The sequence below is a fragment of the Lampris incognitus genome, chromosome 2 (assembly GCF_029633865.1).
Source record: "Lampris incognitus isolate fLamInc1 chromosome 2, fLamInc1.hap2, whole genome shotgun sequence".
NCBI lineage: Eukaryota > Metazoa > Chordata > Actinopteri > Lampriformes > Lampridae > Lampris > Lampris incognitus.
The window spans coordinates 26,884,331-26,910,025 of NC_079212.1; the positions used below are offsets into that span (position 1 = coordinate 26,884,331).

Below are 25,695 nucleotides of genomic sequence, written 5' to 3' on the forward strand. Positions count from 1 at the left end.
TCTTTATACACCAGCTCGTGGAACTTTTTCGGCAGGACTAGCTGAGTTTGGGTAGCTGTTTTCCGGCGCAGGATGCCATCATCATCAAGGCACAGCCGATGCTTCTCTCTCATGAGTGTCGCAACACCCCTGCTCGCACACTGTGTTTTTCCCCGAGGCCACTGATTGGAGGTTATGTACTTCAGCACCTCACCAATGACAGGATCCTCCCTCTGGGCGTCTCTCACCGTCTGACTGGGTATCTCTGCCACAGGTGATGTATGTTCCTTCTCAAACTCGGCTAGTGCTGTGGCTATGGTTACCGGACACATCCATGGCTCAGCTCTCTCCAGCTGTACTGACAGCACCTGGGTCACACTGTTCATGACCTCGGGGTGTACCTCTTGTGAACAGTTCTGCATGTACTGCTCCATCGGCATGCGTGAGAGGCCATCTGCGTCCCCATTGGCTCGTCCAGGCCGGTACTTGATAGAGAACTGGAAATCAGCTAACTCTGCTACCCACCTGTGGGTGGTCGCATTCAGTTTGGCTGTCGTGAGCACATAGGTGAGGGGATTATTGTCTGTGTAGACAGTGAATGATGGAGGGTGGTAGAGGTAATCTCTAAATCTCTCACATATGGCCCATTTCATCGCGAGGAACTCCAACTTCCCTAAGTGGAGATGGTAGTTCTTCTCAGGAGTTGTCAGTGTCCTTGACCCGTACGCGATGACTGCCAGCCCACCCTGTGACTGTCTTTGATACAATACTGCCCCGAGGCCCTCTTGTGACGCGTCGCAGTGAAGGATAAAGGGCTGTTCAAAGTCTGGGTAGCCCAACACTGGTGGCTGGATGAGGAATTCAATCAACTGACAGAGGACCTGTTGGTGTTCAGCTGTCCACTTAACTGGGTGAGAGGAGGGCAGATGGTCTCGGGAGCCCTTCCTCCCCTTGTCCTTTCTCTTTTGTTTGAGCTTCCCTGCTGCTGTCTTCTCTGGGGTGAGGAGGTCATAGAGAGGCCTTGCGATTCGGGAGAAGTTAGGTATGTAGGGCCGGTAATATGAGATGAATCCCAGCATCTTCCTGAGCTCTCCGATGGTCGTAGGTTCTCTTTCCTTCAGTGCCTGGACCAGGGCCACATCAGCGGGGTCCATTGTGTATCCATCCTTGGTCACAAGCCTTCCCAGGAACCTTACTTGGTTTTTGAAGAGTTCACATTTTCTCGCCGTCAGCTTGATTCCATGGCTTCTGTAGCGGTGCAGTACTCTTCTCAGGTGCTGGAGGTGTTCGTCGAATGTGGTTGAGTGGACCAGGTTGTCATCTAAATACAGCTGACAAATGTCGTCCCTCAGCCCAATCAAACATTCCTCCATGGACCTCTGGAACTCTGCTGGTGCTGAGGACAGTCCGAAGGGAATTCTCACCCATTCATATAATCCCCACGGGGTGATGAATGCAGTCAGTGGGCGGCTGGACTCCTCAAGAAACCCCTGGTGATATGCCTTCCCCTGATCCAAGACAGAAAACCAGGAACTCCCCTTCAGGCTGTCAAGCATATCCTGGATGCATGGTATTGGATGGCGGTCTGGGATGGACCTCTTGTTCAACTCACGGTAGTCACAGCAGAGGCGGAAGCTCCCATCCTTTTTCCGCACACACACGATTGGGCTTGAGTAGGGTGATTTTGACTTAGTTATCCAGCCTCTGCTCAGTAAATCCTCGAGGTATTCCTTCACTTCTTTATGAAGAGGCTTTGGGACTGATGTGTATGTCCGCTTCACTGGTGTGGTGTCACTCAGGCAGATCTTGAGCTGGAGTGATGGAATAGTCCCCACATCATGGTCATCGCGTGCGAACACACTACTCTCCTCCCGCAGTAGCTCTCTCACCTGCAGTTGTTGTTCAGGTGTCAGGTGGTTCAGAGGGACAGGCGGGTCCCATAGATCTTCCTCCTGCTGTTCCGTCTTGACATCACCTGGCCCTTTCAGCTTTGTTGTGTCTCTAATCACAGGTCTTCATTCTGTACCTGTTGTGGAGGTCCCTGGGATGACTGGGTTCACTGTACTAGACTCATCCACATCCAATGGCTTCACAGCGGCAGGGTAGATGGCTCTAATTCTTTGGGTCTGCCCCAGGAGAGTCCATGGCGGCAGTGTGATGTCATGAGCTGTGACGTTAGTCACTGGGACAGCAATGCGTGACCAGGTTCCCTTCTGTAAACATACAATGTTTTCATCCACCTTCAGGCCCTCTGGCCACTTTGTGTTCACATTAGGCTCAAAGAGGACGTTCTGGTCTGCTTGGAGGGGCCCTGCTCTAACACCACACTTAACAGTCTTTGTCTGGCCCGCCGGAATAGTCATGCTTTCTCGGCCCACTTTAACCACCCCCTCACCTTCCATATCATCTCGGCTCTTTATCAGCTTCACGAGGACTTCAGCCTTCTTGTAGTCAACTGCGAACGCAACGCTTAGTGCCTTTGTGATTACACTTGATGGCTGTCCAGGTCCAGACTCTAACAGGTGTTCAATTACATTGTAACCGATGATCGGTTCTTCTGCGGTGCCCTGGTGTGTGGTTACTAGTATTGGCACAGTGAGTTCCATTGGTGGGGTCTGAGTGGTGCTATTCGGTGCTAACTGGAAAGTCACTTCCACCCATCCAGAGAAAGGAATGGTTGTCTGGTTTGCTGCTTTACCAGTCAGGGTGCCAGGGCCAAGGATCTCTTCTGTGCTTCTCACCTTGGCGTGTGGGAGATGTTTTCTCCTCCATTCTTCACTGATTAGGCAGACCTGCGACCCGGTATCCCACAATGCCTGTGTGGCTACACCATCAATGTAACAGTTTATCATGTATTTCTTTCCAATTAGGTTCAGCAGCTGTGACTGGTGTTTTGAGGAGATATGACTCACTGTGGGTGCTTGCTGTTCCCGCCCTGCCTCGTCTCACTGTCGGGCAGACACTCTGGCTTCTAGTAGCTGAATACTGTCGTCGATGAGCTTGCTGGTGACAGTACAGCTAGACGTGTCTACCTGCTCCGATTTTTCAGGCCTCTGAGCTCTACACCCTCTTGAAAGATGGCCACTCTGTCCGCATTTGAAACAGTAGTTGCACTGGTCGCCCCTTTCACTGTCTTGACAGGCTTTGCATCCGCGTTTCCTCACAGGCTGCTGCTGACGAGAGGGTCTTTGGCCAGAGGAGTGGTCCATGACTTTTCTCATCTGTTCCATTTCTCCTTTCAGCTGTCGGATTATCTCGTAGAACTCAGACTCCTTTTGGTTCCCTGCCTGTGTCTTGAGGGCTTTCACACTCGTGGATGTCGATGGCGACGACTCCTGACCCCCGACCACTGCAGCTTCCGCTCCTAGATACTGATGTGCCTCGGCTCGCACTTCCCACACTCTGGTTTCCTTACTGTGGGAGCTCTTGAATTTCCGCTGTCTCTCCGACTCGAAACTTGCGGCCTCTATCATCTTAGCAATGAGAACATCATCAGTAGTTGCTTGATCATCGAGATAGCTCTTGAGCTGATATTTTACCTGGTCACTCACTAGCCCAGTTCCCACTGCTCTTAGGAACTTCTTCTGTATCAGTTCAGGGCTGTATTGTTCATCAGAGCCAGGCTCTCTCGCTGCTGCTAAGAGTCTCTCTTTAAGTTCTATGGCTCGGAACAGGAAGTTCTGTGGTGACTCCTGACTGTCCTGTGTGATGTTGATTAGTCGGTCATATAGGTCCACAGAGCTATCCTCTTTGAAATGGCTTTTCAGAATGGTCCTCAGCTGAGGGAGGGTGAGTTCAGTTTTGATCTCTAACATGTCACAGAGTCAGCCCAGGGCTGATGGCTCAGATTACAGCCTCTATTATCTCCAACTCACTGTGGCCTTTTCTCACCCCCATATCAATATGATGCGTAACATTTGTATAAGACAACTTTTCTTTCTGCCCCCGTTCTCCTATTTGGCCATTTATCTTAACGTCTCTGCGTATGGTCTCTTCAGGGGGTTGGATTACTGACGGAGTTGGGTTTGAAGGTTGACTAGGTCTACTGGGTTCTTTAAGACTTAGTTTCTCACTGAGGCGTGATATCTCTTCCTCAAGCACTTTTGTGGATGCAGTAAAGCTGGACTGTAAGGCCTGATATTGTTCATGTAAGCTTGCCAATTCGGCAGCATCATTGTTAGTACTGTCTGCACCTGCACCAGTATGTGACTCCGCCCCTCTCTGCTTCATTTCACTAGAGAGGTCCACTAGTCTGGTCAGAAACTGACGTGCTACCTCTTCATCCTCCTCCTCAATTGCTTCATCCACAGTTTCACTACTAAGTCTGATCAGCGCATGCCTCTTTGTCTGGTTTTCAGTGGGGACTTTAGCAATAACACACACCTCTTTTAACTGGTCCAGCCCTAACTGCAGGAGGGTCTCACTCAGCCTGTCTTGCAGTTGCTCAAGCTCCAGTTCCATTGTTGGTCACGTGTTCTCACTCCGCTTCCCACTTCTTCTCCTGACAATGGTGGCAATGGCGCTGATCCCGGGTTTCGGCACCAATATTTGTAGCACACTTGATAAGAATGACGGTTACAAGGGCTGGTGTTTTTGTTGTTTTACTCCATCTGTCAAATAGACATTACAGAGGACACGTTTTCAGAGCATAGCTCACTATACGAAAGGCAACACTCATCTGACGAGTCTACCCGAATGCCCCAGAGTGCACCGCGAGAGCCAGCACTACGTCACACAGGCTAGAAGCAATTAACCTGCAGTGCCCTCCTGTGGCGAGAACCGGCTATCACAACAACACAGCAGACAATTCTCCCCTTTACTAGTAGTGAGTGATCAATGAAGGTAAGTATATGAAATAGAAGGTAAGTATATAAAATAAAAAATATATGGGGGGCTACTAAATCCCAAGTACCCCACAATTAGACAAGGCAACAAGTGGGAACCAGCCACTGTGGTACAGAAACACATTCAGCCGAGATCATACATTGTCAAAACCACAAGTGGAGAAATGTACAGGAGAAATCACAGACACCTGCTCAAAACAAGAGAGACTTCATTCCCAGGGACACCTGATGACATCACACCAGAGCATTCATATCATGCTGAGCAAGACACTCTGCGAAGTGCTGATCCACCCAGCCCTACTCCAGACTGTTCCACTGTACCGCATAGTCCAAGAGTAGTGACTGACAATACTGTATCCACAAACAGTCCTGTGAGAACAACATGCTGTGGAAGGCCTGTTAGAGTGCCAAGGCGTTATCTGGACTGAGTAAAAAGAAAGGAAAAAGAAAAAAAACTTGAGAAAGGGAGATGTAGTGTATTTGACAACACACTCACACATAGTTATATATGCAAACCACTGGACACCACACATAGTTTATTCACACATTCCACTAACAGAACGTTTTTGCACCATACATTCCCCCCACTCTATTCCATTTATTATTTAGTGGCAGTATTTGTTATCTTCCCTCCTTGTTCTTCCCCTCCCCCAAGAAAACTGCCTTTTGGATTTTGAACTGTCATCCTGTGTCTGTCTGCCTTGGGTTTTGCCACACGGGTCGGGTTCTGGTGCGTGAGCATAACATACATGTTAATCAAGAGAAAATCTTTCTATTACAAAGACTGGATGGGGAAAGGTATCTGGTCCATTTTGTATCTATTGGATAGTCGTGGGAATTTCTTAACATATGATGCTTTCATTGGAAAATGCAATCTGGTTTGTACTAATAAACAATACAACGCAGTAATCAAGGCAATTCCACAAGCAATTATTATTTTAATCAAAGGCATGCTGACTTATTCTGTGGTTATTCCACCAATGCCTACTTTAGTCATAGATGGATGTAGTCTTTTAGATAAAAAATGCAATAATAAATTATTAAGGACTAATCTCACCTCAATTTGTTCCTCTTCGCCATTGAAGAGGAAATTTTTGTTCAAAGAATACACCAGAAATTTTATAATCAAGATAAGAACCAGTTACCTTTCCTTTCCAATCCCACCCAAGGCTAAAGAAGTTCACTTTAAAATGTTGAACGAGATCTACCCGTGTAATGACTTCTTACACCAAAGGTTTGATTTAGATTTAAATAGTTGTACTCTCTGTAATGCAGACGAAACAATAGAACATCTTTTTTTCACTTGTAGCTTAATTAGGGCCTTTTGGGATACTTTTCAAAATTGGATAACCTGCAATGATCAAATTACTCAGATTCTAACATATGAAAATATAAAATTTGGTTTACAATTGGAGGACAAGAAAATAGAATTTGGGAATAATAATTTAATTATTTTGGCTAAATTTTTCATACACAAATGTCGCTTTTTAAAATGTTTTCCAATATTTGCTGCATATCAAAATGAGATAATACTATATAAAAAATATGTAAAATGTAAAACTCAAAAAGCCCCGTGTCTTTCAGTATCTATGTACCTTAATTCCTGATTGACCACTTGTCTTTTATTTTTATTTTATTTTTTGTTGTGATTATGCTCGCTCAGTTTCTTTTGTTTGTTGTAAAAAATTATATTCTCTTGAATTAAAAAAAAGTTGATTTGTCGGCCCCGCCCACCGCTGCCTCTCTTTTGATTGGCTGTTGAGTTTTGCTCTCCGCTACAAAGGCTGTCGTTGCAGTAAAGTTATGCCCTTCTTCCAACGCCGTGAGAATAGAAGTTATTCAAAATGACCATGAAACTGGTTTACTGGGACATTCGTGGGGTAAGAACCGCCAGCTGCGTACCTGAGTTATATTTCTGTTTTGCATCGCAAGGCCACCGCCGCTGGGCGTCCCTGTTAAAGCCCCTACATTCATCGCTAAAAATACGTCATTTATTAACTTCTGAGTCGCATTTATTTTCCGTTGAAATTATAAATTATGTTTATGCACATCGTGTCAACAGTTGCGTGAGTCGGCAATCTTTGCGGAAAATGTGAGATTAGGCAACGTCGAAACACCGATTTAATGCATTACACGTGGTTCAACAATGGTGAACGCTGATTTACAATGGGCCGAGGGGTCCAACATCGTCTTTCAAGGATTTATTTCCACCACTCAAACATCGAGCCCATCTGTCCTGGGTTTGTCTTGTACGAGCGTGAGTCCCCGCTGAGTCTCCAGTACCATCTGGGATGGGAAAGGCGAAGCTGCAGGCGTAATAAGAAGCTGATATCAGACTGAAGGCGATTAGCGGACTCGTGAAATTCTTTTGATTGGACTTTCATTCTCCATTCATGCATGCATACATTGAAAACGGTAAAACAACAATTCAAATTTCATTTAAATATTCACTCGTAGAATGCATATTTGTTGATTATTAAAGATTAAAAAAAATGAAAAATATTAAATTAAAAAATATATTTTTACATGCTTTTGAAAGCTACAGTACACTTTGGACACTAATATCAGTTAACGTGATCAAAATGTGAATTCCAGTTTGAAACTGCAGTAGAGTAATTAAAACCCATTTTCCCCGTCAGCTAAGATCTGATTAAAGTTAGCTAGCTATTTGTGTCATAGGTTTGCACTGCAATATGTCAGAATAAAAGCTCCATGCAACACAGCAATGCAAAACACCAGTTTATTGGTTGAGCTTTCGGTAAACTTTGAGATTTTCAACCACTTTAAGATTTTCCTCCTTTCTCACCCACACAACATTTTTGGTGTGCAGATTATTTGCTATGTATCTGGACCTTATTTCCACTCTTTTACTTCATGCAGCTTGCTCAGCCTATCCGGTTGCTATTGGAGTACACCAGCAGCAAATATGAAGACAAGTTCTATGTCTGTGGTGAAGGTACCTAAACTTGTTAACCGTTAAAGAATTGTCACAAATTTACAAGTGAGCTGATATAAGTGCAATGCAATGAACTTTCTCTCACACAGCTCCCAATTATGATAAGAGCTGTTGGTTCGATGAGAAACACAAACTTGGGATGGACTTCCCCAATGTAAGAGAGTTCTCCTTAAGTTGATAAGAATAATAAGTTGGCTGGTGATCATAATGACTAATGGTACCTGGTATTTCACCCTAGCTGCCTTATCTGGAGGATGGAGACAGGAAGGTAGTGCAGAGTAATGCCATAATGAGATACATCGCTCGAAAGCACAACCTCTGTAAGTCCTCTAGAGTACTCCTACTGCATTATGAGAAATTATATACTTAGTACAAAAAGTAAGGAAATTTGTGTTTGGTAGATTATTTCTTTGTTGTAACAATGCTTCTTGGCAATAAATCTTATACTGTTGGAAAGCCTGTTTATTTCCCTTTTAAATGGTAACACATTTGTAAGGAACATGCATTTGTGGGATGAGCAGCAGAGCTGAGTATGTGGGTTGCGCCCATGAAAAATTGGCCAAATCTTCTCTGCCAATGCCAAACAGATTATTTTGCTGTTGACTCTTGTTTTGAGCTACCCAAAGTACCCCAGGTGCTGACAATCAGGTGCCTGATATAAGATTTATTGCCAAGAAGCATTGTTACAACAAAGAAATAATCTACCAAACACAAATTTCCTTACTTTTTGTGCTAAGTTTAGTAGCGTGCTCAAACAGTCGAGCAGTTTGAATAATAATCTTTTAGTGTGAAAGAAACATACCCAATTGTACTCATTGCTGGTTTTGATAATTATTTACCATCTTGATTACTCTAAAAATCACCCATTTTGATTTCATTGGATCACAGGTGGAGAAACAGAAGACGAGAAAGTGCGAGTGGACATCTTGGAGAACCAAGCAATGGACTTCCGCAATGGTTTTGTGATGCTTTGCTACACTGACTTTGTAAGTAACAGTCTCGTTAAAGGTGATTGTTAACGTTGGCCACATTGAAATCTCAACCAGTGTGAAAAATTCATTACAACAGGACAAGATGAAGTCAGGGTACTTGGAAAGGCTGCCAGGATTGCTGAAGCAGTTCTCAGAGTTCCTGGGAGATAGGAAGTGGTTTGCTGGTGACAAGGTATTCAATTTCTCATTCCTGAAAGGCTGCATGTAAATGCTTTTTCCTTCATATAGAAATTTTTCTCATTTGAATGTGTTTTCCATCAGATCACTTTTGTGGATTTCCTCATGTACGAGCTGTTGGACCAACACAGAATGTTTGAGCCCAAGTGCCTGGACGACTTAAAGAACCTCAAAGATCTTTTGGATCATTTTGAGGTCAGACCTGCTCATGGCAATTGATAATCAAATCACATAGGGGAGATGATGTTGTGACCTTCCCTTATTGCCCAGCTTGCAGTTGTAGAAAATAGGACCTGCTGGACCAAGGTTGCATTCAAGCTAAAAAATTGTTGATTGGCACTAATGATTCAAAGCACTTTGTAATGTGATATTGTACAGAATTTTCCTGGTAGAACATACACAAAATGTACCACGTTTCCAAATTTGTCACACTAAACCCCACCCTACCTTGTCTGAATGAATACCATTATGGTGTCCAAATAACCCCTGCGGGGGCATTCGGGTAGCATAGCGGTTTATTCTGTTGCCTACCAATATGGGGATTGGCAGTTCAAATCTCCGTGTTATCTCCGGATGGGTCAGGCGTCCGTCCCTACAGACACAATTGGCCGTGTCTGCTGGTGGGAAGACGGATGTGTGTATGTGTCCTGGTTGCTGCACTAGTGCCTCCTCTGGTCGATTGGGGCACCTGTTCGGGGGCGGGGAGGGGACTGGGGGGAATACCGTGATCCTCCCACGCGCTATGACGTCCCCCTGGCCAAACTCCTCACTGTCAGGTGAAAAGAAGCGGCTGGCGACTCCACATGTATTGGAGGAGGCATGTGGTAGTCTGCAGCCCTCCCTGGATCAGCAGAGGGGGGGAGCAGCAACCAGGATGGCTCGGAAGAGTTGGGTAATTGGCCGGATACAATTGGGGAGAAAAGGGGGGGGGGATGCCCCAAAATGATGATGATTTTATACTTATCTGTTGTATTAACTTTTTATTGTCTGCCCTGCTTTGTTTTGATTTTATGCTGTCTGATACAGTGCTGCTTTTTTTTTACTGTGTTCTGTAAGGTTCTTTTACTTTGTTCTTTTACTGTGTTGAGTGCTCTGACAGGCGCCCAGAAATAAAATTTATTATCATTATTGTTAAAAAAAAAAAAAAACAAACCTGCAGCTTTAACTATCTGGATATGTGAAAAATGCTTGTTTTATATTTCTTTTCTCAAATAGGCTCAAGAGAAGATTTCTGCCTACATGAAGTCAAGCAGATTCATGAAGACTCCTGTCAATAACAAGATGGCCAAGTGGGGAAACAAGAAAGAGTAAAAAGCAGTGGTTCCATCCTTGGTACAGTAGATGGCTACTGAATAATAAAATTGGAGCCCTGTTATTCGTATTGGTGAATAATGTTAGTTAACTTGTGCACTGTTTATATCCAGAATAAATGGTAACAGGCAAGATGTATAGGTACTGTATATCTCTTACCCTTTGTCCACAGGATATACACACAATTTCAAGAAATTTTTTGGATTTACTAGCTTCTGTGTAAAAAAAAAAACCAAACAAACAATAAAACATGCAGTTTGCATCATCACATTCTTTTTTTTTTCAAATAGAATGATGGATTTCCTTACTAATGATGTTGTAAAAATTATGAAAAATGTATTTGTATTGGACTTGACTTTGAATAAAGACCCTGACAATGCCCTGACAAGTGTATGATTCTTGTCATGAACATATATGTACAATTTGATAGCACAATTTGATTTTTAGCAAAATCAGACAGTCTCTATTCTATGCAGTGATCTATTTTTTTGCTTTCATTTGTGAAAGTTTTCAGGTTAAATTCTATTCAAAATCTAATTAATTTTCACATCCTATGCACAGAGGAGAAACCAAAATGTGGCAACAGTTCAGAGGTTATTTTTAAAAGAATTCCCACTTTGTTAACAATCTTAAACTCTTATCAAGCGTATATTGCGATGACTATGCAGTTAAAGGTTGAATTATTACTCACTGAGGGCATGTGGTTGTCAGCAAACCTGCTGAATCTCAGGGACTGAACTTTAGACCCTCTGGTTATGAGTCAATCTTTCTTCCTATAGTTTTCATGAATAACATATTAGACTTACACTGGCATGTCTGTAAAATAACGTGGTTAAAAAGACATTTATCCTGCTAGCCTTAGCTCCTTAGACAGGTTGATCCAGACTGTATAGGGAGCCTGATGGCAAAAGATCAGCCACCTTCATGATCCTGAGCTTTGGACCAGGCTGAAGGGGCCTGATGGAGAACCTAAAGCTTTGCACTGGTTAATATGAAGACAAAAACAAACATGGCTTGGCACCAGAACTATTTTGTGAAAATTACCTCAAGTCTACCCTAACCAGTGAAGAGATGCCAGAACTATTCCACTGTAACTGTTCTGTTTGGATTAGATAAAATCAGCGTCAGCATATTGAACAGCTAATGTAAATCTAAATGTGGGGAAATATAAGTAGAGGGTGGAAACCACTGTCTATATGCACCTATTTCTTTCCTATAAATGAAAGCCTAATTTAGCAATGAACATGTCTACCAAGTTTCTGGCAGCCTGCTTTGCATAAGCCACCAGTACAACTTCAATATGATGCAAACCAGAGGGGTTTTCAGGAGAAATAATGCTATTCCCATTAAATTCAGGGTTGTGTCTCTACAGACACAATTGGCCGTGTCTGCGGGTGGGTATGTATCCTGGTCGCTGCACTAGCGCCTCCTCTGGTCGGTTGGGGCGCCTGTTCAGAGGGAAGGGGGAACTGGGGGGAATAGCGTGAGCCCCTCACACGCTACGTCCTCCTGGTGAAACTCCTCACTGTCAGGTGAAAAGAAGCGGCTGGCGCCTCCACGTGTATGGGAGGAGGCATGTGGTAGTCTGCAGCCCTCCCCGGATCGGCAGAAAGGGTGGAGCTGCGACCGGGACGGCTCGGAAGAGGAGGGTAATTGGGGAGAAAAACGGGGGGGGGGGGTGTTAGGAACAGTATAGTTTGAGGGTCACTTGTACATTGCATTAAGTGTCTCTGCCATGTAGCAATGCTCAGAAGACTTTGTAAGGTCAAAGTGCATCTTCAACTCATCCCACTGGTTCAAAATGCGGTCAACTGCGGGCTCAATGGACCGCCACCGTGTTGCACACCCCTGAGTGATTTGAGGGGCTTTTTGCCAATGTTTATTGTCTCATAGACTGGCCTGTAAGCATCCCTCCATTTAGAAGAAACCGAAAACCAATTATAAGTCTCCCTTATAAAAAATAAATTGTGGCATCTTTAATTCTAGATGTTAGAGGCATAAATTGAACATATTTCGTATTGTATCCTTGATGTCAACCCAGAATTTGAGACAATCAACTAAAATGATTGATATAGTGGAAGAGAAAGAATATGCTTTATTTTCTATGTATCTCTGGATAACATTAATAATACATAAGGCATGAATAGGAACAGGTCATTAAGAGAGGAAAACGGATCTTTGCAGATTACATTTAATATCATTATACACCATTCATAAAAGCCACAAAAAAAAGACAGGTAAACCATTGACTGGAAATAACTACAAGTATAGTGAACAGTAAAAGACATCTTTAGCCGTGCAAATTATTTCTGATCAACCCAAAATTATTGTTACCCTTCATGTACTCCATGTGTGTACAAGTTCAACTGACAGAGAGTACTTCATCCCTATGAATCGAGAAAACACTATTTGCTGGTTGACATGTCAGAAAAGGATACATTTGTCACAGAGTGTTACAGATGTTGACTGATTGAAATACTGTAATGGAATGATGGAAAATAATCAAGACGAAAATAGCAAACAATGTGATTAACTCGAGTCAGATCATTAGTAATGGCCATACCCTGGTTCACTGGCAAGCTGTGGAGAATGGGACAGAAATATGGACATTACAATGGGCGACACTGCTATTGCAGGGAGCGTGCATGCACGATAGCATGCACATGTGTATGGGGAACTTTACTCACTGCAATGGCTGACTTGATGGCCTGAAGCTGGAAGAAGACCTTGGCTCCTTCCTCTGGACAAACCATTTTCATGTCATCCCTGGTCATCCCCAGTAGAAGCTTTCCATTCAGCACTCCCAGGCTGCGCACGGTTCTGTATGAGTCAAGGCATAAGAACTTGTACACCACTATATGATTTATTCAATGAGCCATTAGTGAAAAAAAATCCTCACATCCCCGGGCCCCACCCGCTGGATCATCAGGCTTACATTTTTGAGAAACCTTTGAATTCCAGCCAAGCTTTAACATCTGCAGATGTGGACCTCATGTCGAGAGGTGGCTGGGCACGTATCTCCTGATATAAGGCGGGTCCAAAGGGAAATTATATCAGTGCAAAAAGAGGAATCCATTTATATACAAACAGCCTTTGACTGCATCTATTCGGTGGAGCTAACTGTGCCTTAACTCACCTGGTGGTCCACCATGTGCTCAGCCCCATTTAAGGGCTCCAGAACATTCTGAGGAACATGACCTTCCTCGTTACGGACATTACGAACAAGCCACCATTGCCTGGACTGGTTTAGCACCTGTGAAAATACACACAAATACAATTCAAAAGTGCTTTTGGACCTTTCAACTGTTATGATATCACCAACAGTGCAATAACAAAACGGCTTGTAAAATCACGTGATTTTTAAATACAGAAACTATGGCAAAAAAGTGTTCCCCTCTCTGAGATGAAGTGCTGCTGTGCCCACTTATGGAAGGGCAACAGAAAATCAGTTTATTAGAATAGGACCTCTTTAAAAACACCTGCTTCCTAACAACACACGTTACTTCTGGAGGTTACTACTGCCAAATTGGTCGAAGATCGGGATAATACTGTTGACCAGTATTTTTTCACCAGTATGTTTTGAGGCTAGATGATCACACCATGAAAATTAAATATAGGTCTGTGCATGTTTTTGCATCATAACTTATTTCCCTTTCTCACCTGAACCACCTCCCCCTTCATAACACTCAGCTCCTGGTGATTCCTGGCCATGAAGTCATAAATGACACGCATGCTCTGGGGTGCCTCCCTGTGACTGAAATGGAAACACACGAATTGCAACGGCAATGCAAATGGCATTGAGTCAAAGTAAAACAGGGTCTAATTTTGAGGCATGTGGAATAAGTGCTTATCACAGAGCCTACCGTGTTGGTGATAGAGAACCAGATGGGTTGTACCTCACAGGCTGTAGAAGATGGAAGAGATAAAATGCAATATGTGAAAAGGGATAGATTACCTGTCTTGCATTATTATACCTTATATGCAATTTTCCATGCTTAATTTTTCTTTAGAATCATTATTCCCAGCATAGTATTTAAGGAAGTGATTCCAGAAATTCAAGCAAAGTATAGCGACTTGTTTGAATGAACAATCCATTGTCACTTTAGATTTCAATTCTACTATGATTTCTATCACACTTTGGTATAGTCATTGGTATTCTTTACTAGGAAATGAACACCTTTACAAGCAGTTATACCTCTTCAGGCTGCATGTCTCTGTTTGGGTAGCTCTGGATGTCAGTCATCCGTCCATTTTGAGGGCCAGGTGAAAGGCGCGGGCTGTTGCTCCAGCTGACTGGACTGTTCCGATAAGGGGACGGGGAGGGTATGAGGGGCAGATGCCAACCACCATAAAATTCTGGGATATAAGGTGGGATCATATCACCATCCGGCCACTTAGACCTATGAAAGGGCAGGAAAGTGTCACTCAAGTAAGAAACAAACGTATCATGGGTGAAGAAACCAGCCCGAATTTATACTTTAGCCTTCACTAGTGCTTCAGTTCAAATCACCCAGTCTATTTTCGATATTCATCAACCATGGAGGTCTTTTTTATTTTTTTGGATCCCCCCCCCTTTTTCTCCCCAATTGCATTTTGCCAATTACCCCACTCTTCCGAGCCGTCCCGGTCGCTGCTCCACCCTCTGTGCTGATCCAGGGATGGCTGCAGACTACCACATGCCTCCTCTGACACATGTGGAGTCGCCAGCTGCTTCTTTTCACCTGACAGTGAGGAGTTTCACCAGGGAGACAAAGCATGTGGGAGGATCACGCTATTCTCCCCAGTTCCCCCCCTCCCCCCTGAACAGGCACCCCAACCGACCAGAGGAGGCGCCAGTGCAGCGACCCGGACACATACCCACATCTGGCTTCCCACCCACAGACACAGCCAATTGTTTCTGTAGGGATGCCCGACCAAGCTGAAGGTAATACAGAGATTTGAACCGCCGATCCCGTGTTGGTAGGCAATGGAATAGACCGCCACGCCACCCTGATGCCTGCCATGGGGGTCTTTAACATCACCAAATATTCTGTATACACAGTTCGGCTATACCTTGGAAGATTTAGATGCACATAAAAAGTAATAATGTACAAACAGAAGAGGGACTGTATCCAATAAGTTGTGGCCACTCTACCTAGGGATGTTCCAGGAGTCTCCAAGAGACCTCCACAGCTTGTCCTCCTCTGGACTGACCACCTCACTGAGCAGCAGTAGGGCTGGCTGTGTCAGCATGGGGCTGAGGACTGTTGGGGGCAGGTCGGTAGGGTACTGACATACTATCTGAGGAAAGACGGAGAAATGAAATGAAATTTTCCTCATTGCTTCAGCCACAGTGAATTGTCTTCCATGTTATGCTGAAGAAAATGATCAGTTTAGCTGATCATCAAGTTCAGCTTTTATTGATTACCAAATACACACATACAAGAAATCTAACCTGTTTGCATACACAGATGAAATAAGCCTTAGGAAGTGGATTCTGGAGACAACAACATGCTAGAGGCTGTCTGAAAACAAGAACTAGCTTCTATATCACAGACAGACTCTCGAAAGAGACTCACCGAGTCCAGGCAAAAGAAGAGGATGGGGACAAATTCTTGAGCACTGGGGTTGGCCAGCTGCCCATTCAGTTTTCCCTGGAACAGCAAGTAAGTAATTTACCACAAAACTGATCTGCATCACACCACCACAGAATCACTAGACCACATTCTGGTCTAATCAGCTCCATGATTTCCACAGCAAACCAATGCAGCAGAAAAAACACTTTGTCAATATCCACTGCAAACAGTAAATTTTTATTTTGACTTTATTAATCTTGACTTTTTTTATATAATGTTTTGTTGTTTATTCATAGTAGGTTACAAAAGTACATACCAGAAGATTGAAGCCATACTTGAACTTCTGAAGACAGGAGACATATTCTTCCAAAGGTGGCAGACTGGTAGCTGGTGCAGCAAAAGGGACCAGGGCAAATAAAAATAAATATACACTGCTCAAAATAATAAAGGGAACACATAAGCAATGCAATGTAGCTCCAAGTCAATCACACTTTTGAGATATCAACCTGTCCAGTTAGGAAGCAACACTGATTTGTGAATCAATTTCACCTGTTGGTAAATTGTCTAATTTCCACCAGGTGGAAATTAGACAATTTGCAAGACAACCCCTATAAAAGGAATGGATTTGCAGGTGGTGGCCACAGACCATTTGCCTGTCCTCATCTTTTCTGGCCAATTTTTGGTTAGTTTTTCATTTTGCTAGTGCCCTCACCACTAGAGGTGGCATGAGGCGGTATCTGCAACCTACAGAAGTTGCTCAGGTAGTGCAGCTCATCCAGGATGGCACATCAATGCGTGCTGTGGCAAGAAGAATTGATGTGTCTCCCAGCACAGTGTCCAGAGCATGGAGGAGGTACCAGGAGACAGGCCAGTACACCAGGAGACGTGGAGGGGGCCGCGGGAGGACAACAACCCCACAGCAGGACTGCTATCTGGTCCTTTGTGCAAGGAGGAACAGGAGGAGCACTGCCGGAGCCCTACAAAACGACCTTCAACAGGCCACTAATGTGCAGGTTTCTGCTCAAACAGTGAGAAACAGAATGCATGAGGATGGTATGAGGGCCCGACGTCCACAATTGGGGCCTGTGCTCACAGCCCAACACCGTGCAGCCCGATTGACCTTTGCCAGAGAACATCTTGGTTGGCAGATTCGCCATTGGCGCCCTGTGCTCTTCACAGATGAGAGCAGGTTCACACTGAACACATGTGACAGACGTGAGAGAGTCTGGAGACGCTGTGGAGAACGTTCTGCTGCCTGCAACATCCTCCAGCATGACCGGTTTGGCGGTGGGTCAGTGATGGTCTGGGGAGGCATATCCTTGGAGGGCCGCACAGACCTCTACGTGCTAGCCAGAGGTACCATGACTGCCATTAGGTACCGGGATGAGATCCTCAGACCCATTGTCAGACCATATGCTGGTGCAGTGGGCCCTGGGTTCCTGCTCATGCATGACAATGCTCGTCCTCATGTGGCCAGAGTGTGTCAGCAGTTCCTGTATGTCGAGGGCATTGATGCTATGGACTGGCCTGCACGTTCCCCAGACCTGAATCCAATCGAGCACCTCTGGGACATCATGTCTCGTACCATCCGCCAACGCGATGTCGCACCACAGACTGTCCAGGAGTTGACCGATGCCCTGATCCAGGTCTGGGAGGAGATCCCTCAGGAGACCATCCGTCGTCTCATCAGGAGCATGCCCAGACGTTGTAGGGAGTGCATACAGGCACGTGGAGGCCACACACACTACTGAGCCTCATTTTGAATCATCTTGAAGAATTTCCACAGAAGTTGGATCAGCCTATGTTCTCATTTTCCACTTTGATTTTGAGTATGATTCTGAATCCAGACCTTAATGGGCTAATGATTTTGATTTCCATTGATCATTCTTAGGTTATTTTGCTCTAAACACATTCCTCTGTCTAATAAATAAAGATTTTCAGCTGAAATATTTCATTCATCGAGGTCTATATTGTGTTTTTAGGTGTTCCCTTTATTTTTTTGAGCAGTATATTTATTAAAACTGCAACACCAACAAATATTCACTCATTTTCTTTACCTACTAACTCTCTTTCAGGGTTGTGAGGGGCAGACTCAAGAGACACTGAGCAAGTTGACAATTCATTGTAGGGACTGTACACCGTTCAGCCAAACCATTAAAACCACTGACAGGTAAGTGAATAACATTGGTTATATCATTACAATGGCACCTGCCAAGGGGTGGGATATATTAGGCAGCAAGCAAACAGTCAGTTCTTAAAGTTGATATGTTGGAAGCAAGTGTAAGGATCTGAGCCACTTTGACAAGTGCCAAATTGTGATGGCTAGACAACTGGGTCAGAGCATCTCCAAAACAGCAGGTCTTGTGGGGTGTTCATGGTATGCAGTGGTCAGTACCTACCAAAAATTGTCCAAGGAGGGACAACTGGTGAACTGGCGACAGGATCATGGGCGCCCAAGGCTCATTTGTGCATGTGGTGAGCAAAGGCTAGCAAATCTGGTCCGATCCCACAGAAGAACTACTGGAGTTCAAACTGCTGAAAAAGTTAATGCTGGCTATGATAGCCAGGTGTCAGAACACACAGTGCATCACAGCTTGCTGTGTATGGGGCTGCGTAGCCACAGACCAGTCAGAGTGCCCATGATGACCCCTGTCCACCACCAAAAGCACCTACAATGGCCACGTGAGCTTCAGAACTGGACTATGGAGCAGTGAAAGAAGGTGGCCTGGTCTGATGAATCAAGTGTTTTTTACATCATGTGGACAGCTGGGTGCATGTGTGTTGTTTACCTGGGGAAGAGATGGGCACTAGAATGCACTATGGGGAGAAGGCAAGCTGGTGGAGGCAGTGTGATGCTCTGGGCAATGTTCTGCTGGGAAACCTTGTGTCCTATGATTCATGTGGATGTTACTTTGACACGTACCACCTACCTAAAATTTGTTGCAGACCAAGTACACCATTTCATGGCAACGGTATTCCCTGATGGCAGTGGCCTCAGGTGGTTTTAATGTTTTGGCTGATCAGTGTATACAGACAGTCACAAATACATGCCAATATGGGCACTGGTATGTATGAATTAATGCCTAAATCACCATTTTTCTTTGACTCTTTCTTCTTTTTTTTCTTCTTTCTTTTTGCTTCATTTGGTTTAGATGCATCTGCAGCCAGGAAGACTTTGTCCAAGAAGGTCTCTATGTCACTAAAAATATGGTTTAAAATGTCCTGTGAAGAAAAACATGAGCACTCTATTACAATATGTATTTCCTGTGGGCCAAAAAAACCCATAATAAATCCAAACAATTGAGTGCTATATAGGAGTGACGATGATCTGTGATGATGGGTGCTGTTTATACAAGGCCTCCGGTTGTTGCTTATTTAACATACGGGTCGCTACCTCAAAACAGTAAAACGGTGTAAGGGATGATGCTAACCGTGTCCCTGTCTATCTCTGTATAATCATGTGGAGGAGGATCTTCTAGTCCATTCCGAAGTCCATCAAACCCTCTTCGGAACATGCTTCCATCTTTGTGTGTGTGGACCCGTGGGAGAACCATATTATCTAGGGGTGTCAGAAGAAAATAGTTTGCAGACAAATATCAACATGATTTTAACTTAGGTAAATGCCAACACGTTTATTTTTCTGATGTGTGTGCTGGATAATTCAATTTTCAGGAAGCAGCCAGGGCTGTGGTTAAATTCTCTATTTATCTCAGCTGCAGGTTAGTGTGTGTGACTGTAATAATGATCACTACAGAAGATTTGACCTTCTCTCCGTCACCTGCTTTGTGAGATTATAATGAAGCTGACAGGCCACACCCCCCCCTTTTTCTCCTCAGTTGTATCTGGCCAGTTACCCCACTCTACCAAGCCATCCCGGTCACTGCTCCAACCCCCTCTGCCAATCCGGGAGGCCTGGAGACTACCGTGTCTCCTCCGAGTCGCCAGCCGCTTCTTTTCACCTGACAGTAAGGAGTTTTTCCAGGGTCACGTAGCACGTGGGAGGACCATGCTATTCCCCCCAGTTCCCCCTACCCCCGAACAAGCGCCCCGACTGACCAGAGGAGGTGATAGTGCAGCGACCAGGACACATACCCACATCCAGCTTCCCACTCGCAGACACGACCAATTGTGTCTGTAGGGATGCCTGACCAAGCTGGAGGCAATAGTAGGCAATGGAATAGACCGCTACGCTACCCGGACGCCCCCAGGCCACATTTCTTTACTTGACTAGATTTAAAAACTTTTGTTCCAAGGCTTTTCCTAAGATGCTAAGATTTTCACTGGGAGTGATGAAGAAGGACAAAATTAGGAACGAGTATATTAGAGGGACAGCTCAGGTTGGACGGGTTGCAGACAAAGCAAGAGAGGCAAGATTGAGATGGCCCGGACTTGTGTGGAGGAGGATGCTGAATATGGAGCTGCCAGGGGAGAGGAAAAGAAGAAGACCAAAGAGGAGGTTTATGGATGTGGTGAGAGAGGACATGCAGGTGGCTGGTGTGACAGAGGAAGATGCAGAGGACAGGAAGAAATGGAAACGGATGATCCGCTGTGGCGACCCCTAACGGGAGCAGCCGAAAATAGTAGTAGTAATAGATTTCAAGGCTTATCCTGCACTGATAAGAGCCCAATACATACCTGAGTTTCTGATGTTCCACCGTGGGGCCGGCTGATCTGGTGGTGGCGGAGGAGGGGTCCACTCCCGCTGCACAGGATGAGACCCAGACTGCCAGAAACTTCCTGGAATGTGCTGCCCTATGATGTGCTCCAGATTACTCCTGGTAAAAGTAGAGGAGAAAAAATATGCATCAATCCATAAAACACACATATGGACCAGCTATTGTAACTATCATAAGTCCCTGTACACAGGGGTCAATCATTCAACCTTGTCTCAAATGCACAAGACGGACACAACCGTTCATGTGTCGACCTCTCTCCACTGGCTCCTAGTTTTATAATTGGCTGCAATGTTTTATCGTTTGTTTTTAAAGCACTGCTTTGGCTGGCATCTTCCTACATTTCTGACTTTGCAAACTTTGGTCAAAGTTGTTTGTTTTTAACTCTTCTCTACTTAACTTAAGTAATGGTGCAAGATGGACAACAAACACGTATACAGAAAAACTGATGTAGTGTATTGGTGTGTGTGTGTGTGTGTGTGTGTGTGTGTGTGTGTGTGTGTGTGTGTGTGTGTGTGTGTGTGTGTGTGTGTGTGTGTGTGTGTGTGTGTGTGTGTGTGTGTGATGCTTCCATTGTGTAATTGTTGACTCAGCAGTTTTGTAAGACAACTTCCCATTTGAGCGTTACCATGCACAGATCCTGTTTTTCTGTTTCTATCTTCATGCATAAACACCTCTTCATGTACCTCATGAATATCATGTTTTGTGTTAAACTGATGTCTAAATTTCAAGATAACAAGATTTAGTTTAGTGTCATTTCATTATGTGCCTGTGTACATAAAAAAAAAAATCCCGAAATGCCGCTTCTCCCAGCCCACAGCAGTGCAACACAGAAGATAAAAAATATATATCTAAAAATTCCCTAAAAACAATACCACTAAAATATATATAAAAACAGAACAAAAAAAGCACAAACAGTTAACATAACAGTCAATCAAAGTGCCATTTCGGTTCTCGTTGACAGCTCTGGTGTCTGTCAATGAGTGACCAGCACTAATTGGGGAGGGGGGGTTAGAGGGTAGGTGGGGGGTTGGTGGATGGGCGGGGGGGTAGGGAGGCATGACTGTGGGGGAGGGAGGGGGGACACAGATGTTAACCGTTAAATGTTAACCGTCTTAGACTCTGCTTTCACGCTTATGCTTTCCCTGGAAAAGACATCATTGGTTAATCTGTGTTCGTTCATTCGTGCGTTCATGGGTTGTAATGTACCTGATGTCAGACTGCTCTCTGGGTGGTTCCCCGTCAGCTCCTTTGTGTTGGACTGCTTTGTCCAAATCATGCCTGATGTGGTCTGCCTGGTGAAACAGGATCGCTTTAGACACTAAATCCAGTATCCCACCAGAATACAACTGCGTCATGAAGTTACGAAATACAAACATGGTTTCAAGAGGACGCCCAGGGTTTTCAGAAAATGTAATACGCACTGCAATGTATTAATATGGTGATACTCCGCATGTTTCTTTGGAAGATGTGCAATTCAGGAGGTCACAGGCATTACTGTAAACTGACACACCCCAACCTCCTTACACTGGAACAGGAAGACCTGTGGAGGTCACAGGCATTAGTGTAAACTGACTCACCCCAACCTCCTCACACTGGAACAGGAAGACCTGAGGGATGCGCTTGCTGCGTTCCTGCACAGTGATTGTCAGCAGAGAGTTGTACACACAGCTGTCCAGCACAGCCTTTGTTTGCAGGATGCTATCCAGAGGAAGTGACTCCAGTTCTGCCTGTAGGGAACATAAGGAAGAGGATGACAACAACAGGTTCACAGCATTGCTTACCCCTTTTTCCTCCCGAATTGTATCCGGCCAATTACCCCACTCTTCCAAGCTGTCCCGGTCGCTGCTCCACCCCCTCTGTCAATCCGGGGAGGGTTGCAGACTACCACATGTCTCCTCCGATACATGTGAAGTCGCCAGCCGCTTCTTTTCACCTGAAGAATTTCTCCAGGGGGACATAGCATGGGGAGGATCACGCTATTCCCTCCAGTTCCCCCTCCCCCCCGAACAAGCGCCCCGGCTGACCAGAGGAAGTGCTAGTGCAGTGACCAGGACACATAACCACATCTGGCTTCCCACCCACAGACACAGCCAATTGTGTCTATAGGGACGCCCGACTAAGCTGGAGGTAACACGGGGATTGGAACCCCATGTTGGTAGGCAACGGAATAGACTGCTACCACACTCCGATGCTCCTGTCCAATATTACGAGTGAAACCTTCAGTTGGGGACTCCTGTGTATAAGATCTGAGGTAGGCAATGATTTTAAATCTTAGTTATCTTAAGCTTCAGTAAGGTGTACATTTATGGTTAATATAAGTATAGGCTGTGTGCCCAGAAGTAGTTCACTGAAAAAAAATCACTTTATACCTTGGTCTCAATGTCGCTAAGCTGTAGATATCTGCCCTGAACCTCCAGGATCATCTCCTGAGGCCACAGACGGCTTTTAGCGTCCAACCTCTTGAGCTTGGCCACACAGTCATCCAGGCCCCGTACTTCCTGGCCATCCAGCTCAATGCTCAACAGGTGCTATGGGGTCAGTGTGGAGACAGTCAGAGGATGGCTGGAGATCTGGAGGTTGGGCTATTGTGATCTATGTCCACCAATCCTGGCACACATTTCACATTCATTTCTTGAGTGTTAGAGACGGTAACACTTACCTCCACTCTGTACTGAAAGTTGTCAGGTTGCGTGCTCAGTGTTTCTGAGTACTCCTTTCTCTGTGCTGACATAATCAAACATATTCGGCCACAACAGTAAGAAATATTTTTCATTTTTAAGCAGAAAGGAGGAAATCAATGGGATGAGAGTGTTAACACCTTAACATACTGTATATGGATTTGCCACTGGGCCTGGCCATGCCATTTCTTTGCAACAGGGAACTCTTGAAGTCATCTTGTTGGAAACCTTGCCTCTGCTGGGGAAGGTCCTCTTGAAAAAATCCCCTTAAACATGATGAACAGGTGATTTATCAAGCAGGACAACTGAGGCACATTGCATTTCAATAAAACCAGCCATCGTCATCAGTTACTCGGTGATGCGAAGATAAAGCCTAAAGGTTGGATAGTTAAACTGCAACAAGCTGTGTAATTACTACAGTTGCAGTTTACATCATAAAAAGGGTGTGAGCAGTTAGATGTGATGTTAGACATATGGAATGTTGCAAGAGTCCAAAGTCAGCGCCCACTTCGCATTTAAAGGCTTTACCAATTTATCATCACCTGACAAGCAAAAAAAAAGCCACGTCGTTGTTAGCTCTGGGCGATTTGGACAACATTATCAAGTTTATCACAGCAAATATTACACAGTCTCAATACATATCACGAAATCTACTTACATATGCAAAAATACCATAATCAAGAATCCAACTGAAGTTCATCAAGTTGAAGTTTGGTGGTGTAAATTATAACGTCAAACCAAAACTAGCTTTTAAATAATACTACCCCATCGTCATATTTCAGACCTTATTTTCTGAGAAATATTAGGTGACAGATTGTTGTTATCATTACTGTAGACAACAAAACTGGGTAAGTAAACATGACAATATCCAATTTCATGCCAAAACAATTTCAGTGAAAGATTATATTTAAATATACATATATATATATATAAAATGGAGCAAAATAATCCAGTGATTCAAGTATTTTGCTCCTTATTTGTTGAGCACTTCCCCTACTGTTGAGTGTTTCATTTAACGAAGTTTTATATCTATGATCATGTTGAATTATTGCCAAGCCCAATCAGACATTGATACTGACCTTGGTGAGTAGGAAAATGGTCCTGAGTGTCCATACATTTTCTCTTCTTTGCGTAATTTGCAGTGGTACGGATGCTCTGTAAACTTGTACACCTAGAAGAATCAATTGTCAGGATGGGTAAGAATGACTTGGAAACCACTCCACACAAACCCAAAGCCAAAGACAGAAATTAAGACGATGTGACATATTTCTTCTCTCGTCTACGAATTTGGCCATGTGCTGATTCTTAAGCGCCATACTGTTAAACAACACAGTTAATAAAAAGAAAAGTTTCTTAAACAATTGTATATATTTTGACAGCTGAATAACCATGTAAATGCAGTGCATACCCAAAGTAACTATAGGCTTCAGTATTAGAGCATTAAGAATATTTAAGAATTCAAGAATAATGGAAAGGATATTTGTTCCAACCCCCCCCCCAGTTGTACTTGGCCAATTACCCCATACTGAGCCGCCCCGGTCGCTGCTCCACCCCCTCTGCTGAGCCGGGGAGGGGCTACAGACTACCGCATGCCTCCTCCATTCATGTGGAGTCGCCAGCCGCTTCTTTTCACCTGACCGTGAGGAGTCTCACGTAGCGCGTGGGATCACGCTATTCCTCCCAGTTCCCCACCCCACCCCCAACAGGTGCCTCGACCGACCAGAGGAGGCGCTAGTGCAGCGACCAGGACACATCTCCACATCCGGCTTCCCACCAGCAGACACAGCCACCAAGCCGGAGGTAACAAGGGGATTCGAACTAGCGATCCTCGTGTTGGTAGGCAACGGAATAGACCGCCACGCCACCCGGACGTCCTACTTGTTCCAAATGAACCAAGAAAATGGTTTAACATGTTTACAAGACTGACAGAGTCTTGTTAAATTGCACTTTAGCTGACTCTTAACATCCAAAGAAAAATTAAAGCGTAACTCTGAAATTGTGCTCAGGGCAGCTCCGTTTTCCCACAGTGCAGGTCGGTTGCAGGTTATAATCACATTTATGCCCATTGTGTGACTGAATTTACAATCAAGGTTTAACTTTTACGGCTGCCAGGTGTAAAGGGAGCATTAGTTCATCAACAGTCAGTAGGACATAACACTAGCCCGACCTACCTCCCACAACTATACTTTATAATCCAGACAATGTCCGCATCACGTGCTTCGTTAATCCAGTCAGTATTTCAGTGTCTGCCCTGCTCCGATGCCAGCGATGCGTTCAGTCATGGAGATATTCTACTGGAAAACAGTAGAGCCTTGATCCCTTCCACACAGCTCAATGACAAAATCCCCGGATGTCCTGCATGGAGGCACCACGATCAAAGGGCGGTGGATCCACAAGAGTGACGACTCGGTGAGGTTGCACCGACGTGTGTATAAGCTACGCAATAAAGGCATAGCAGAAAATAAGAAACGTCTTGGTGCTTATGGGTCCAAAGGTTTAGGACCGCCATGCAGTAAAACCATGGGTC

The 25,695-nt window shown here is 44.6% G+C and overlaps 2 protein-coding genes across 2 annotated transcripts; one reads left to right on the plus strand and one right to left on the minus strand.

Moving 5' to 3' along the window:
- The first annotated feature begins 6,580 nt into the window (after positions 1–6,580).
- Positions 6,581–10,638, plus strand: LOC130107457 (glutathione S-transferase Mu 4-like). Its single transcript, XM_056274078.1, has 8 exons — positions 6,581–6,703; positions 7,704–7,779; positions 7,869–7,933; positions 8,018–8,099; positions 8,668–8,765; positions 8,848–8,943; positions 9,033–9,143; positions 10,164–10,638. The coding sequence occupies exons 1-8, from the start codon at positions 6,668–6,670 to the stop codon at positions 10,257–10,259; spliced, it is 660 nt and encodes a 219-aa protein (XP_056130053.1). The 5' UTR covers positions 6,581–6,667; the 3' UTR covers positions 10,260–10,638.
- Positions 10,639–12,339: 1,701 nt separating this feature from the next.
- Positions 12,340–25,571, minus strand: eps8l3b (EPS8-like 3b). The gene is made up of 20 exons (XM_056274809.1): positions 25,340–25,571; positions 24,248–24,339; positions 23,319–23,434; positions 23,150–23,214; positions 22,860–23,018; positions 22,068–22,217; positions 21,697–21,782; positions 20,450–20,589; positions 19,246–19,373; positions 18,907–19,036; positions 16,131–16,201; positions 15,818–15,892; positions 15,394–15,539; positions 14,455–14,659; positions 14,123–14,163; positions 13,920–14,013; positions 13,396–13,512; positions 13,195–13,280; positions 12,947–13,079; positions 12,340–12,839 (listed from the first exon to the last, which is right to left on the minus strand). Exons 2-20 carry the CDS (start codon positions 24,283–24,285, stop codon positions 12,807–12,809), a joined length of 2,013 nt encoding a protein of 670 aa, XP_056130784.1. The 5' UTR covers positions 24,286–24,339; positions 25,340–25,571; the 3' UTR covers positions 12,340–12,806.
- Between the last annotated feature and the right edge of the window lie 124 nt (positions 25,572–25,695).